Source organism: Sinocyclocheilus rhinocerous, unplaced genomic scaffold, assembly GCF_001515625.1.
Source record: "Sinocyclocheilus rhinocerous isolate Xijiao unplaced genomic scaffold, SAMN03320098_v1.1 scaffold8, whole genome shotgun sequence".
Classification (NCBI taxonomy): Eukaryota; Metazoa; Chordata; class Actinopteri; order Cypriniformes; family Cyprinidae; genus Sinocyclocheilus; species Sinocyclocheilus rhinocerous.
Genome location: NW_015666800.1, coordinates 1,069,642 through 1,086,201, shown reverse-complemented (window position 1 = coordinate 1,086,201; position 16,560 = coordinate 1,069,642). Strand labels below are relative to the sequence as shown.

Below are 16,560 nucleotides of genomic sequence, written 5' to 3'. Positions count from 1 at the left end.
TTAGCGAGCCGAGCGACAGAAAGATAGAGATGGCGGATAAAATAGAATGTCATGAATAGAACGCAGCAGCAGTTTTCTGTCGGTGATTTGTCGTGTCGTGCCACGCCACATCCAGAGTAGACCATAGATATGTATATATATCTATGGTGTAGACAGCATCACTGATAATAAGTTCCATAGTATTTTGTCGCGCCGCGCCACTCGCGTCTGGTGTAGACACGGTGTAACATTGGTTTTGCTATGTTTCACAGAACTAATCGTTGCCTGGGTTGCGTATGTATGTGTGGGGCGGAGCTATCAAAATAGGGGCAGACCCTTTTGGGGTAGGGGCGTGTTTGTTTTGGTGATTTGAAATGTCAACATTGGCTACCAGAAATCGCTTACCCCACCTTTAAGCTCAGAACTGCTTCGAACGAATCAATTCGAAATCATTGAAAAATTATGATAATATTAAATGTATATTCTGAGAAAATTACAATGTTTTCTGACCTTAGATGCATTTAAACCTGTTGTAGGGGACTCCAACACAATATTAGGACACTTTAAAATATCGTATGACCTGCTCTTTAACCCTATAAAGCCTTTTGTATCATGTTTGATGCACAAATTTCTAAGGCTTAATAAACACTGCAACATTCCATAAAAAAATAAGAATTGTCAATTTTGATTTAATGTGGTCTTCAAAGAAACAGAAACACCTCCAAACCTTACTAAACATTTGGAAAAATTTTGGAAATATTGAACCAGTCTAGAATGTTTGACATCTGCATAGAAAAAAAAAACTGCAAAATGACTTTTGAACTTGCAAAATGAATTGAAGTTGTGTTTTTATAGGCCACATTCCCACTGTTTTTGATTCATTCAACATGAATCTAAAATAAGAGGAGTTATGATTTTTAATGTGAATAATATTTATTAAAATATTACACAAAATTAAAAATATATTGTAATAATAATGTTCTACTGTAAAATAAAAATCAAGTGTATTTCATAAAGTATATTAATTTTATTTTATAGTACATCAGTGAAATTACAATTTATGTCTTATAAGTTCTTCATTTTCAATATGAAAATAGTTCATTTACATGTACAAAAAAACATGGTATTACCATTATACTTTTTTAAGTAAATGCAAATTAAGATGTATATCAATAGAATAATGCAGCACTAAAATCAACTACATAAACAGAAAAAGATAAAGATACCACAAATGTACAACTTAACTGTGCAGCTGAACATTATGCTGTGAAAAAGAAGCATAGAGTATATTGTCTTATATAGGCAAACAAAACAAATATAAAATATTCGCTTTGAAAGAACACCAAGAGCAGGTACCTCAAAGAGGTCCACCACGATTAATCAAGATCCACTCACTTGAACACACCTGGCTTCACTGCTAGCTTATTTTTTGTTATTTGTCAAGAAGCAGTTTGTTTAAATGACATTTGTGTGTGCAGTTCAGTTCATATTCCCCATGTCTTTGAATGAGTCGAGCGAATAAAGATGCAGTGGCTGTACATGAACACATCAGCCTTTTCCCTGTGCAGAGTGCTTGACACATTATTATGTGCAAAATCACAGTTGGAAGTCTTGCTTTTGGCTTTATGGCTCTGTCTGGTGTGCTGGATCAAATCCTGAGTCGTTCATAGGTGTGAAGGCTGTGTGTGTATGTGTGTGTGTATTTCAATGGGCAAGATGCAGGGTTTAGAGTAAATTGGTTGGAACAGGAAAACAGGACATGAAGTGATTGTTTTGTTTTTCATTTATTTAGACGCCTCCCGCTTCGCTGCTCATCCTGATCCAAGCAGAAGGACAACAGCTGATTTTATCTGTGGAAAAGAACCAGTGAGTCTCCCTCACAACACTCCAGACTCTCAAATCTCCACACACATGAGCAGACACACAGAGTTTTTACAAAACCACATGATCTATAAGATCAGGATCACTGAAAACTTCCAAATCCTGATCCTTTCTCATCAAAACAAAACACATAAAAGTAACTTAAAAGGATAGTTCACCCAAAAATAAAAATTCTGTCATCATCATTTAATTACATCATTTACAATGTGAATATAGTGCATAAGTCCTATGAATCACTTTTATGATACATTCATGGTGCTTTTGTGTCCTTATTGTCATATGTACATATTGTCATATGAAGTAAAGACATGTATGAAATTAAAACATCTATTAGAAAATGGAAGGATTTCATGACATATATATCTAGCCCATATAAATATATATGTTTATGTATGTATATTAATACATTTTTGACACATGACGTGTCATATATCTAATTATTTATACGCATAAATGTATAATATGCCAGTCACACATAAATGTATTATATTTTATTATATTATTATAATATATAATGCAGTTATATTTTAGTGTGTGTGTGTGTATATATGATCACAGCATTTTTGTATATGTTTTCATAAACATGCATTTATAAATATTGTTCACACATATTCTCGCTATTCATACAGGTATGTACTGTACATAAACAAATTTTAGTTGGGGCATTTTAAGTATGTTAGAAAATTAAAACTTCATATATCCACAAGATATTGCTTTATAGGTAACATGTGTGGCGCTCTTGATATAGGGCAATGTATGTCATTTATTAAATTTCTGTATGGGAAAGAACAAAGCAGTAGAGAGACAGACTGAAAGAAAGAAAGGACAGACGAGCCAACAAAGAAACTCCAGGGATGTCTGATACAAACTGACCTTCTCTGTACATTAAGCTGAGTACAACTCTTTCCCACAGCAAAAATATCACTCATCCAGATATATAAAAGCCCAACCCAGAGGACAGACACTCATTTCTCTAGAAGGACCATGAAGCTTTGACCTTCTCTGTACATTAAGCTATTACATTAAGTACAACTCTTTCCCACAGCAAAAATATCACTCATCCAGATATATAAAAGCCCAACCCAGAGGACAGACACTCATTTCTCTAGAAGGACCATGAAGCTTTGTGTGTTCATCATCACAGTAATCATAACAGTCAAGCCACTACCATACAAACATTTTTGCATGGTTATGCAGCTTCACAGTTTTTAATATAAGCCTTTTTACAAAGAATTGTCAGATCTTGAAAGTTTTCCTACACATGCAAAGTGATTCACTGCATATTAATGACAGATGAACAAGTGGCAACACCTCGACAAATAAAACAGCAAGTGTGTATCTTTTCAAACCACAATAAAACCAAGGATGTCATTTATTCACTCTAGCTGCTTTGACAATGCATTTGATAAAAGAGCTTTGATAGTTCCCATCTTTCTCTGAATTTTGTCTAACCTCATCTTGAACTCATTTTTGATGAATTCATTTAATAATCATTGTTGTTTTACTCTATGGATTTCTCCTCCCTGTATTCTCTAAGCACGGATCAGCAATACAACACAGACCTAACAACAGCCTTGAATACTGTTTAACTCATAATGAACAGAGAAGCAATGCCGCCTTTGATTGCTCTTCCAAAGGATTTCCAAAATAAATGGCTTAGTGTGTGATGGCGATTGAGGCTTCAGAGCTGACTGTCAGAGACTTGAAGAGAACGCTGTAATGCTGATAGATTCTAATCAGCAGCTGCCCAGTGAAGTTGCAGCTTTGCTCCACTTCATTTGTTGAATTCTTTTAAGGGCCATGTTCCTCTCAAGACTGAGTGAAAACACTTACCATAAAGTCTGTAACAAAAAGCCAGACAACATGAGACCATGTGTATGATGTGTTTAGGCTTCCATAATTTAGCATCATTTGGGAAATTAACTTGAAACTATAGCAAGCTACTCGTAATTTAAAGAAGTTAGAATTATTCTTTTCAAAAACATAGCACTACAAGTTACAAAACATAGCTTGGTTCAGTACATTACATTTAGCTTAAAATGTACTCACCTTCATTGCCATCCAAGATGTAGAGTTTTCTTCTTCATCAGAACAGATTTGGAGAAATGTAACATTACATCATTTGTTCACCAATAGATCCTCTGCAGTGAATGGGTGCCGTCAGAATGAGAGTCCAAACAGCTGATAAAAACATCACAACAATCCACACGACTCCAGTCCATCAGTTAATGTCTTGTGAAGTGAAAAACTGTGTGTTTGTAAGAAAGAAATCCATTATTTAGATATTTTTAACTTGTATTAATTTGTATTTTAAATATGAGTCCTCTATCCATAATATTGCTTTGAAATATGTCAGTGGATTTTGATGTAAGAGGACAATAAGGAATGAACTTTTTCACTGGAGGAAGTATCATTATGGATTATGGAATCATATTTTGACCAGAAATTATGGTTTAAAGTTAAAATGCCTTAATGATGGATTTTTTTCTTATAAACATGCAGCTTTTCACTTCACAAGACATTAATTAATGGATTTGAGTTGTGTGGATTACTTGTGGATTATTGTGATATTTTTATCAGCTGGACTCTCATTCTGACGGCACCCATTCACTGCAGAGGATCCATTGGTGAACAAGTGATATAATGCTAAGGTTTTACAAATCTGTTGTTATTCTCATCTACATCTTGGATGGCCTGAGGGTGAGTAAATGAATTTGTAGTGCAATTAATGTATACCTCTAATGGATTTTGGATGGATGGACACCTAGTGAAGGCTTGAACGTGAATTTACACTAAATACAACTGACAGAATTGTTGGCTTTGCGGTCAGTCCACATTCCAATGTGCTCCTTTTGATTCATGAGTGTCTTGCGTCTTTTCCCAGTGCCCTTTTTTCACCAATAAAATGGCAAATGGCAGTATTTAACAATATACAAAACTGAAAGATGTACAATGCTGCACAGTGACTGGAAAAACACTGTATGTCATGAAAAGACAAATTAAATTTTGGAGCTGGTTCATTGAAATGCATCGTCCGAAACAAACTAATTCGCTAAAATTAATTGGTCTTCCCAGCGGTACTTGAGAGAGAGCGAGACACTTTCTGAGAGAGTACGTTTGATTATTGCCGCTGCTCGCTCTGTTGTAAGGCTGCGTTAGCAATATGTGACATAAAAAACAACAATATAGTGCTTGTAAAAATAGCTTGTTACTGGAAAAGCTGCACTATTTTGATGAGCTACTGTCACACTACTGAAAAATTTAGCCCATAGCATCCCTACTTTCAGTTAGCTGTCAGTCACTTTTTTTCATTTGTAGGTTTTACCGAAGTGTTCTGCCTCTTTTAGACTGTAAATCTTGATAATGAAGTTAAGAGTCAAATCCCGGACACCGAATTGATCAAAGTCAACAGGACGTTGAATGAAGGAAGATTGTAGGAAGATTTAGAGCTTATTCTGGTCGACACAAACAGCTGTTACTGAGGAAGAGACAGAGCGTGTGTCATTGAAAGGCTTCCTTTTATTCAGCCAAACAGGAAGGAGCTTAGCCAAGCTCACAAATCATGTCATTACTGTGAAGACTGCTAACATTACCATAGAAACTTGGACTCAGTGCCCATGAGTGGCCAGGGAAGAGGGTTCTTGTTTGTGTGAGAATGACATCATTGACTCTCTGCTGTGATGTTAGGTGTCAAGCTGAAGTAAAACTAATGAACTGAGTCCAGGAGAAAGAGAGATACACTATTACCAGAGGACTATTAGACTGGCCCTGTGATTCTGCTTGGTAGCAAGGTGAGGATAATGAGGCGGGAGTCCTTCAACACCTGACACAATCACACACACAAATACACACACCTGTAGTGACCTTTAAAATCAGGCCATAGATGAATTAGAAATAAGTGTTTTTTCTAAAGCAGGTGTTTGTAAAGCTTTTGACAGTGGGCCTCTCTTCTGAAAAAATGTCTCCAGGTTACATATGTAACCATAGTTCCCCGAAGGGAACGAGACACTACGATGCGAAGCGGGTTTCCCCTCGGGGAGAACCCCTTGGTCTTAAGCCTCCCCTGTAGGGGTCTCATGTACAGCAGGCCAAAAGTAACCATGTTGGACGCGGCTGCCATCAGACCCAGCAGTCTAGAACTGCTTGACAGTGAGTGACCGGCCTTCTCTCTATATTATTATTATTTCCCGTTTTCTTTGCATATTTGTTTATTAATTTATTAACACAAATATTATTATTTATTTGTATTATTATTGTTTTATTTAAAACTATAATAATTTTATTAAAATTACTATTATTATTATTATTATTATTATTATTATTATTATAGTTTCTTTGAATGTTTTTACTTTATTTATTGTGGCTGTAAGGTGAAGATGTGAGATATTGTAGAATTTAAACCAGGGGTCACCAAACTCAGTCCTGGAGAGTTTAGCTTCAACTTACCTCAGCACACCTGCCTGGAAGGTTCACGTATACCTAGTAACAGAGATAGTCTTACTATTGGGAGATGAGAGGGTCTGTATTACTTACTATTGGAGAAAGCGTAACGATCAACTTGGATCACATGTGTGTCAGAGATGTACGATATTCAATCGCCATTTACAGATACCATAGGAATAAATGATAAGTGCCGTAAGCTGTATCCCACCTGTTGCAAAAAGTCAGTGACTTGTCTTATAAAAACTGATTTTTTTTTGTGTAAACTCTAAAACTAGTTCAATCCAAAAGTATTGTTTAGTGTAAAACATGTTCAAGATTAGCCGATGGAAAATCGATTCATTAAATGACAAGCTGTTTCCTCACAAAAGCTGTTTATTCAGCATAGTGAAGCCTCTCCTCCATTGACATCCTTAAAAAAAAACGGCCTCTGGTCTCCTTTCCCACGTACTGCCAAAGTGGAAGCGTTAGCATTAGCCGTTACGCTTTTTTTGGCTAAAGGTTGCAGACTTTGCCTAGTAAGACCTTGATTAGCTGGTTCAGATGTGTTTGATTAGGGTTGGAGCTAAACTTTGAAGGACACCGGCCCTCCAGGACTGAGTTTGGTGACCCCTGAATTAAACGGTCTTTCATATGGACTTCAGTTATTAAACATTCCACACAATATGTATTATATTGTATAGGCTGTCTTTTACCTTGATTGTTTGTTGCTCTGTAGAACAGTTGAACAATACACAAGGTTAAAAAGATTGATAGAGTTGGAGCAAACAATGAAAGGGGGAGAGTGGGAGATGAGGTATACAGTGCCACATTCAGTTATGGATTCAGTTGTGGACTCGCTTGTGAACTTTACATCTGTTTCAAATTATTCCTCTCAGAGGCTTCAATTATTTCTTCAGTCTTCAAGCTAAAATTAATGACATGGTGTGTAGTGTAATCAGGGGTTGTAGAGTACATGAATGTAGGAGAGAGAGAGAACATAATAACAGCATGTCCTTGACAAAGCTTCTAATGACTCTGTATGACAGGACAACACACTATTTTTCTAGAATTATGTAAAAACAATTCATATTTTCATTATGCCAAAATTAAGTTGTCAGGCAAAAGAAATACGAAAATATTTTTAAGGCAAGAATCACTATTATTATTGCTCATAATTATTGCTTATGGAATTAAACACATACCTAACCCTTTGTATTAACCCTCAGCACGTGACTTGTCCCACACTCTTTGTATTAAGGACATGAATTATGATTCCAGTATTGTAGTTTATTGAGCAGAGGTGTACTTTTACTTATCTAAGTTATTAAATTCATTTGGCAACACCCTGGCAACCACAGTATCCTGGTATCATGGTAATGAATTTTGCATGGTGAATAACAACTAAAATTAAAATAAAGTTTAAAACCTGTTTCTTCCCCATCTTGCATCTTTGCCTCCTGCTATTTTTGGAGGCAGCTGCCATGTTCACTCCAGAATCCTTCTCTTGCCTTGGACACTCCCCAATTACTTACAAAAGCATTTTTCCTATGTATAAAAATGTTTAATATGTAATTTACCTGCAAGCATAGAAAACAAGAACAGGCTGAACTTTAGCGCTTTTGACCTCTGTGAAGTGGGTCAGCTGTCAGAGATGTGGAATCCTAAGCAGAAAGAGCGATGAGGAGAAGCTTACATCAGTGCTTTTTTGTTTGTCAGTGTATTTGTGCTAGCGCATTATCCACAGTTGGTGGCTGGGAATGAAATAGAAAGAGAGAAATACAGAGGGCGAGTTATGCTAATGTAATTTGGTTCTACCCATCCCTCAGTGAAGCAAGCGCAGCTAGTTTGAACACTGTATGGATTGGTTTGTCATCAGCAAGCTGCTTAGATGAAAAAAAAAAAGAATAGAGAACATAAGGGTGAAATAGAGCGTTGCCAAATATATGGTAAATTATGCCTTTCAAGATTATTTTTCATATGGGCTTTATGAAGTGTAATGTTCAGAAGAGTCCTTGGCATATTTATCTAAGTCAGCTGATTCACAGAAGTCATTTAAACTTTGGAAAGCGAGGAACTGCAGGTTTTTGAGATTTTCCCAGTAGATATATTTTTAATAATGCTGTGCCAATATACGTTCTGTGTACTGATGCACTCAGTCTTTTGTTTGTGAACTTTCTCCTCGCTGTCTTGACTCCCAGTTTGTGTACCTTTGTGGTCTATTTTTTTTTTCTAAAATATATGTTTTGACATGTCTCTTGTAAGTTTTGTCCATAATCTGCACCCATACATGAAAGTTTGTAATTTGAAAAGCTGTATTGGAAAAGCTGAATTTTCAAGAGCCATTAATCTAGTCTTCAGTGTCACATGATTTTTCTATGTAATCACCATAATATGTTGATTTGGTGCTTGGGAAACATTTCTTATTATTATCAATGTTGAAAACAGTTGTGCTGCTTAATGTTTTTGTGGAAACCGTGATACATTTCTTTGAAATAGAAATCTTTTGTAACAATGTAAAAGTCTTTACTGTGACTTTTGATCAAATTAATGTGTCCTTGCTGAATAAAAGTATTAAATACTTTCTTTAAAAAAAAATGGATGGGTTTATAAAAAATACAAACCCATCCTTGCTTAATATGCAGAGACAAATGTTTAAAAAAATTATTAAAACATTTATACTGATTCATTTTCCACATTTAAAAAAAGATAATTCAGAGCCAATTTGCAGCATATAAAGTTAGATTGTGAGCATACAGTTGAAAATCAACAGTTATTGAAAATCTAGCTTGAGTTTCTCTCCTCGCTGAGCACTAAAGCTTTAAAGGTCTCGGTCTCACAGCCATTCAGCCTCACTTTGTTTCCCCAGGAGTCTTTAGCTGCTGACCGCTCCATGATCTCATCACTGAAGGTCAACAGTCAAATCAGGAAGTGATTCTTTTTATCGACCGGTTGCGGTAACTGCAAAAATAGAAGAAGCACTCCAGTGAAAAACAAGGGGGTTTTCAGAAATAGGGAGAGAGAGATTTGACAAACAATGATCTGAGTATTGTATCCAAAGGGAAGCTATACACAGGAAGCTGTAAAGACCTGCAGAGAGCTACAGTACTATTTGAGTGAGGTTTGCAGCTGCATTGAGAGCTTGCAACTCAAAACTTTCAGGTTTGCTGCATGTTGATAAAGCAAAAAAGTGCATTTACTTATGCTACAAAGTGTGATGTTCATACATCTCTGAACGTAGACCGATCTGATCACAATGGTTTAAACCCAAGGCTAAAAAGGTCTCTTAAGCCATAAAACCCCAAAGATCATGCATGATCCTACGCAGACGCTACACCTGTTTACACCTGTTTAATTGCAACAGGCAACTTGACAACTTGTGGTTAGATCTTTGCTTTTTTCTAATGTTACCATTAAGTTACGCACAAAATATCGAGTTCTATAAATGTTTTAAAGGATTAGTTCACTTCCAGAATAAAAATTTTCTGATAATTTACTCACCCCCATGTCATCCAAGATGTCTTTCTTTCTTCAGTTGCAAAGAAATTATGGTTTTTGAGGAAAACATTCCAGGATTTTTCTCCATATAATGGACTTCAATGGTGGCCAACGGGCTGCAGTTTCAAAGTGTTCTACATGATCCCAGCTGAGTAATAAGGGTCTTATCTAGCGAAACGATCGGTCAAAAATACAAATTTATATACTTTTTAATCACAAATGCACATCTTGCAGTAGCTCTGCGATGCGCGTCCACAAATCCACGCATTACGTAATCATGTTGGAAAGGTCACGCGCAGTGAGCTCTTCGTCTGTGTACTCCTGTTCAAACAGGTAGGGTAGGGTGAAAAATATTTTTATCATTTTTAAATTTTTCTAGTTTTACTAGACAAGACCCTTATTCCTCGGCTGGGATCGTGTAGAGCCCTTTGAAGCTGCACTGAAACTGCAATGTGGACCTTCAGCCCGTTGGCCACCATTGAAGTCCATTATATGAAGAAAAATCCTGGAATATTTTCCTCAAAAAACAGAAAAATTTTGCCCCCGACAGGAGCAACTTCATTTACATTAAGTGTAGTAAACAAGCGGCAACCTTCTGGTCTCTCTCTTGAAACCAACACGGAAGCGACTTAAACTGCAATTCATCGACTGGCCGCTAGAGACTGGCTCCAGAAGTGAATCCTATAGACCCCCCCACCCCTCATGTTAAAATTCCCAACTTTACAGCAGGAAAAAAAATATGTTTACAGCCTGGTACAAAAAGTGGTTTTGGTCTATATAGCTACTTTTGCCCTTCATGACAACTGTGAGGGGGTGAATTTATATAATCTGTTCAGATTTTAAAAGTTGTGTAGTGTATTCCAGCCTTTAGCTGCATACCAGGTGTAAACTGAGCCTTTTTCTAGCTTGGTTTTTTTTTGTTTTTTTCTTCTCATTTGTTATTTTCTCCCTCTGCCATCTGTTACTTTCGGTCTACACTAGCTAACAACAAGCTGACCAAACAAAAGCTTTGCTAGCTGTTTTTCTTGCTAGGCATCTGGATAAGTTAATGGAGAATGCTCTGCAGTGAAAACTCACTTCTACTGCGTTATTCACAGATGTTTTGAAGCTTCACAATCATTACACACACTGTTCTTAGGCTTTTACATTCTGACAAAAAAGCAATCGAATCTCATCGTTTGATCGCCGATGCACTCTTTCAGTCTGATTGATCATACACAGCCCAGTCAACAATTTGATCTCACAATGATGTCACCATGAGCTCACATGATTCTCATGGTGTGGTGATCGTTTGAACTCACAATGAGCTCACATATTACTCACACCGTGAGGGTCAGAGTATGAGGATCGTTTGAACTCACAAGGATTTCAGATACTACTCACACCGTGAGGATCACAGTATGAGGATCGTGTGAACTCACAATGAGCTCATATACTACTCACACGGTGAGGATCACAGTATGAGGATCGTGTGAACTCACAATGATTTCATATACTACTCACACAGTGAGGATCACAGTATGAGGATCGTGTGATGTCACTGTGATCATCGCATGATCTCACGTGTTGACTGGGAGATGTACCATCATAAATAAGACAGAACAGAAAATGCCAGAAGGTTGGCCAGACCTGTGTAATGAGCCAAAGAGGAGACTCCATTAAACTAGTACAGAAGCATCATTGAATCTTTAGGGAGACTGAGAGAGAGAAAAAATAGACAGAGAAAGCAGTTAATGGCGTGGAAACCGACACAGAGAAATAGAACATATTTACAAGAGCCAAGAGCTGAAATCTGCTAAATTGTATTCAAGTGTGAACGGCCTTTTCTCCCCAACTAGGGAAGTAGAGGATCTGTGGTTTGAAGAAGTTCTTAATGATCATGGAAACCCCCCCCAAAGGGGCTGTCATTTGTTATTTATCATCGAGTCACAGATTTCCTCACTAAGGATCACTCAACATCTGTACAGTTCAGTGATCTGCTTTGGCTGCATCTATGACAGCAACACAACATGAAACATTAAGTATAAACTTCCCGACTCACAGTGCTGTGTCTGTAACGAGTGGGTAGTCAGACGGCCCAGAATCGCTGGCATTATGTGGTCCTCAGAGTTCTGATTAGACTCGGACCAGGAGAGGCAGGACAGCAAATACTGTTAAAATATAATGAAAGAAAGAACGGGAGGGGCGGGGTTAATACATTAGATAAATAAAAGTAAAGTGGTCTGTGAATGGGATGAATATGGTCTATTGTTGATACAGATGAAACATACTGTACTGTTTTTATTGTTTTTATTGTCTAAAATTGTTAACCCAGTGACAGCAAGTTACTGGGTCATTGATTTATTCACTCAACTGATTTGTTCGAAACACTGATTCAGTGAGGAAAGGAACAAATGAGCAATTGAATCCACTAAATGGATTCATTCAAAACACTGATTTAGAACAAAACAAGTGAGTCATTGAATCATTCACTAAACTTAGTTCATCTGTAGTGTGTGTTGCTCGAAGATGCAATGCTTTTTTCCTTTGGTTTTGTTTGGAAATATTTTTGTTTGCGGAGCTGGAAACTGGAAATATTGTCTTAAATGTATTAAGTATTAAATTCTTGTTTGTTGAACTGTTGTATGAAAGCACCAGGAATCACACTCAGAATATTGCAGTTCAGAAAAAAAAAATCAGTACTTGGTCATGTGATGTTGCTTAAATATATGATATTAACAAATGCTGTTGGTGTGGATCAATTAATTACTCTCTTTCACTTTCTTTTAGGCAAAAATCTGATTTTGTTTGGTATATCTGGCTAGTTTGAGTATCAGTAAAATCCGATGTTTAGAATTAGGATATGACTTGAAACTAAATAAAATTAGCCCTAAAGATTGGATTGGAAAACCAAGTTTGCAGTATGTTGTGTGAACAAATACACACTCATTCATGCTTCATGGGTGACAGGATGGTGTGTTCTTCAGGGACAACTGCAACATACTGGTTTATCTTTGAATCCATTCCCCACAGACACACAAACAAATACAAAGACAGATATACACTTGCATACTGAAACACCCTAGAGCCTGAAAACAGACCAAAAGAACGTCTCAGTTACGTACGTAACCCTCGTTCCCTGATGGAGGGAATGGAGACGTTATGTTGAACGACATATGGGGTCTCACTTGGGAGCCCAATCATCTAGTTTAAGAGAAAACGCTAATGAGAATTGGCTTGTGGATTTTGCATGCTGAGCCACTCCCCGTGCCCCCGGGTATATAAGGTGACAGCGTGCATCCACTCATTAGGTTTTACGCTGAGGAGATGAGAACGTGTCCCGGCAACGGCGAATAGTTCAAGGTTGTGGCATGGGGACATAACGTCTCTGTTCCCCCATCAGGGAACGAGGGTTACGTACGTAACCGAGACGTTCCCTATCTGTCGGTCACTACGAGTAATGTCGAACGACATATGGGGTCTATGGAAAAAGCCACAACCTGAACACCGTCACAACCCTGTGGCACTGCAATTGTTCACAAGCCGTAGCGTGTCAAGACAAAAGCTACGCTAAGGTCGTAACCTTCCCAAAGCCCCAGCGCAAATTCACTGACCTTGGTACCGAGGGGACCAAATGGTGAGTACTTCGCTGCTGGAGAAGACCATGCTGCTGTTCCGTCCACAAAAAAGTTTTTGGAAGGGATTTCAACCTTCAGTGAAAGATTGCTTCAAATCTTTCCTATTTGTTCTTTCAGCCTGGCAGAGTGATGGGGAAGCGAGCCTTAAGGGAAAAGGTCGCTACGGAGACCACATCTTACCCGTAGGGAGGTGACATGTGGATAAACTGATATGGACTTACCCAGAGGGCAGTACTACATATGGAATGGGTTTCTGAGGCAGGTCCTACCTTAGAGTAGGGATGGAACAACTGCCAGAAGAGACTGACAGAGCGGGTCTGTTGGAAGAACTTTGCCATGGAAGAAAACACATATGGGATTACCCGTAGGGAATCAAGTCATATGGACACCTAGCCCAGTACAGGGGCTGACCGGGACTCCGGGCATGCTAACACCAGTACTGGGCCTGGCGTCAGACTGCTCCGCCAAGTCTGACTGCCGGGGGTGCTGGATGCTCGACCAGGGTTCGTCAACCGGGGAACTCTACTGGGAGAAGAAAGGCGCTCACATTCCCGTGTGAGCGGGAATGGCGCAGCAAGCTTGACACTGAGCCAGATCTTCCTGCCAATTACCTGTTACCCAACACGCGGGAAGAAACCGGCTCTACACAAAGGCTGTAAAACCTCGCGAAGGTGTTAGGTGTCGCCCACGTATATGTGTAACACTTTTACGGGGCACAGCAACGCCAAGGCTGGATCTGCCTCCTCTGGGGGCAGCGCTTGCAGGTTCGCCACCTGATCTCGGAAGGGAGTGGTGGGAACCTTGGGCATGTATCCAGGCCGGGGTCTCAGGACAATGTTAGAGTATGCCGGCCCGAACACAAGGCACTCTTCACTTACCGAAAATGCTTGGAGGTCCCAGACCCTCTTGATGGAAGTGAGCGCGATCAGGAGCGCTGTCTTGAGAGACAGGAACTTCAGCTCAACTGAATCAAACGGCTCAAAGGGACCCTTCTGAAGTCCAGCCAGGACAACAGAGAGATCCCAGGAGGGTATCAGGGGTGTCCTAGGAGGATTCAATCTTCTGGCATCCCTCAGGAACCTAACGATCAGATCATGCTTCCCCAGGGACTGGCCGTCCACTGCATTGTGATGTGCTGTGATAGCAGCAACATACACTTTCAAGGTGGAGGGTGACAGCCTACGCTCCAACCTTTCTTGCAGGAAAGAAAGCACGAACCTCCTGGGGTCTTCTCGGTGAGAAGAACACCAATTCGTGAACAGACTCCACTTCAAAGCATAGGCCTGCCTCGTAGAAGGAGCTCTAGCCTGAGTGATAGTGTCTACCACCGCTGGTGGCAGATCACTTAGGTCTGCACTACCAGCAACTCCAGACAGTTGATGTACCAAAGCAGTCGAGGTCCTGTCCAGGACCCCGAAGCTGCCTGTCCTTTGCACGTAGTGCCCCAGCCCATATCGGAGGTATCTGTCGTGACAACGACATGCTGGGACACTTGTTCTAGCAAGGTCCGACCAGTGGCTGAATAGGCGGCGACACATCGATGTGATGGCGACATGATGTGTACCACGGTGCCATGCCCATCACTGTAACCAGTGCTGAAGTGGTCTCATATGAAGCAATCCGAGCGGCATGACTGCGGCTGCGGATGCCATATGCCCCAGGAGCCTCTGAAAATGTTTCAGTGGTACCACTGTTCTGCCTCTGAAAGAAATCAGGCAGTTCAGCACCGACTGGGCATGTTCGTTGGTGAGACGTGCCATCATACTCACCGAGTCTAACTCCATACCGAGATAAGAGATTCTCTGCACAGGGGAGAGCTTGCTCTTCTCTTGGTTGACCTGAAGCCCCAACTGACTGAGGTGCTGAAGCACCCTGTGATCACACAACTCCTCTCGTGACCAGGCCATGATGAGCCAGTCTTTGAGATAGTTGAGGATCCTGATGCTCACTTCCCATAGTGGGGCAAGGGCGCCCTCTGCGACTTTCATGAAGACACAGGGGGGGACAGGGAAAGCCCAAAGGGGAGGACCTTGTACTGCCATGCCCTACCCTCGAACGCAAACCTCTCCTCGTGCAAGACAGATGTGTCTCGGACTGCCACCGAAGTCTCGAGAACGCCATTGAACTTGGGAGGTCGCCTGGTGAACTGAATCGCGTAGCCGAGTCGAACTGTCTGAATGAGCCAGCAGGACGGGTTGGGAAATGCAAGCCATGCTCCCAAACTCTGTACGAGTGGCACCAAAGGGACAGTCGACGTACCCGCAGTGGTGCAGCGATGGGGAGTTGTGCTGGGTGGCCCAGAAGGCATCCTGTGTCCCCTGGGACTGGCCAGAGACGGACTGGCCAGAGACGTGTGGAGAGGCATTGCGTCTCCGAACGCGAGCTCTTGGCCACTGGCGATAGGGGGCGTCGTGGGGGAGAGTGAGGAAGCGGTGCGTCACTCACTGTCAACCCACAAGCCTGGCAACCCGGAGGAAAAGGAAACTGCTCTTTCTTTGACAACGTGGTTACCGCTGGCCGTTGAGCCAGCGGCTGAACAAAAATAAAAGGAAACAAAAGATTCTCCTCCCGATTCTCTCGACGATGTCTAAGCGCGGGGTGGAGCCGGTGTGGAGGACGAGCAGGCTGAGACATGGCCCGCGACGGAACGGTGGCAGCTGGAAGATTACGTCGCCGCACAGGCCAGCCTGGGAGATGGGAGCGTCAAGAAAGCGCACTTTGTCAACGTCTCTCATCTCGACCAGGCTGAGCCAGAGATGGCACTCCTGGACCACCAGAGTGGACATCGCCTTCCCGAGGGACCGCGTCGTGACTTCCGTCGCCCGGAGGGCGAAGTCAGTCACCGTGCGCAGCTACTGCATCAACCTCGGGTCGGTACTACCCTCGTGCATTTGTTAAGGCCTTGGCTTGGTGAACTTGCAGGATCGCCATGGCATGCAGGGCAGAGGCAGCTTGGCCTGCAGCACTGTAAGCTTTGGCAGCGTGAGCCGCCGACAACTTACAGGCTTTGGACGGGAGACGCGGACTATTCCTCCAAGTGGCGGCATTTTGCGGGCACTGGTGTACCGCAATCGCTCTCTCCTCCTGGGGAATGTCGACGCACCCCCTAGCCGCCCCGCCATCGAGGTTAGTGAGGACGGAGGAAGGAGACGAGCGGCTTCTTGAC

General features: G+C 40.9%; 1 protein-coding gene across 1 annotated transcript in view; it reads left to right on the top strand.

Annotated features, from left to right (window-relative positions):
* The window catches only part of LOC107733079 (disintegrin and metalloproteinase domain-containing protein 12-like), a 109,200-nt gene that overhangs the window by 16,118 nt on the left and 76,522 nt on the right, over positions 1-16,560 (top strand). Inside the window, exon 3 of the mRNA XM_016544575.1 lies at positions 1,772-1,845. Coding sequence (XP_016400061.1) covers positions 1,772-1,845 — 74 coding nt within the window. The remainder of the gene's footprint in view (positions 1-1,771; positions 1,846-16,560) is intronic.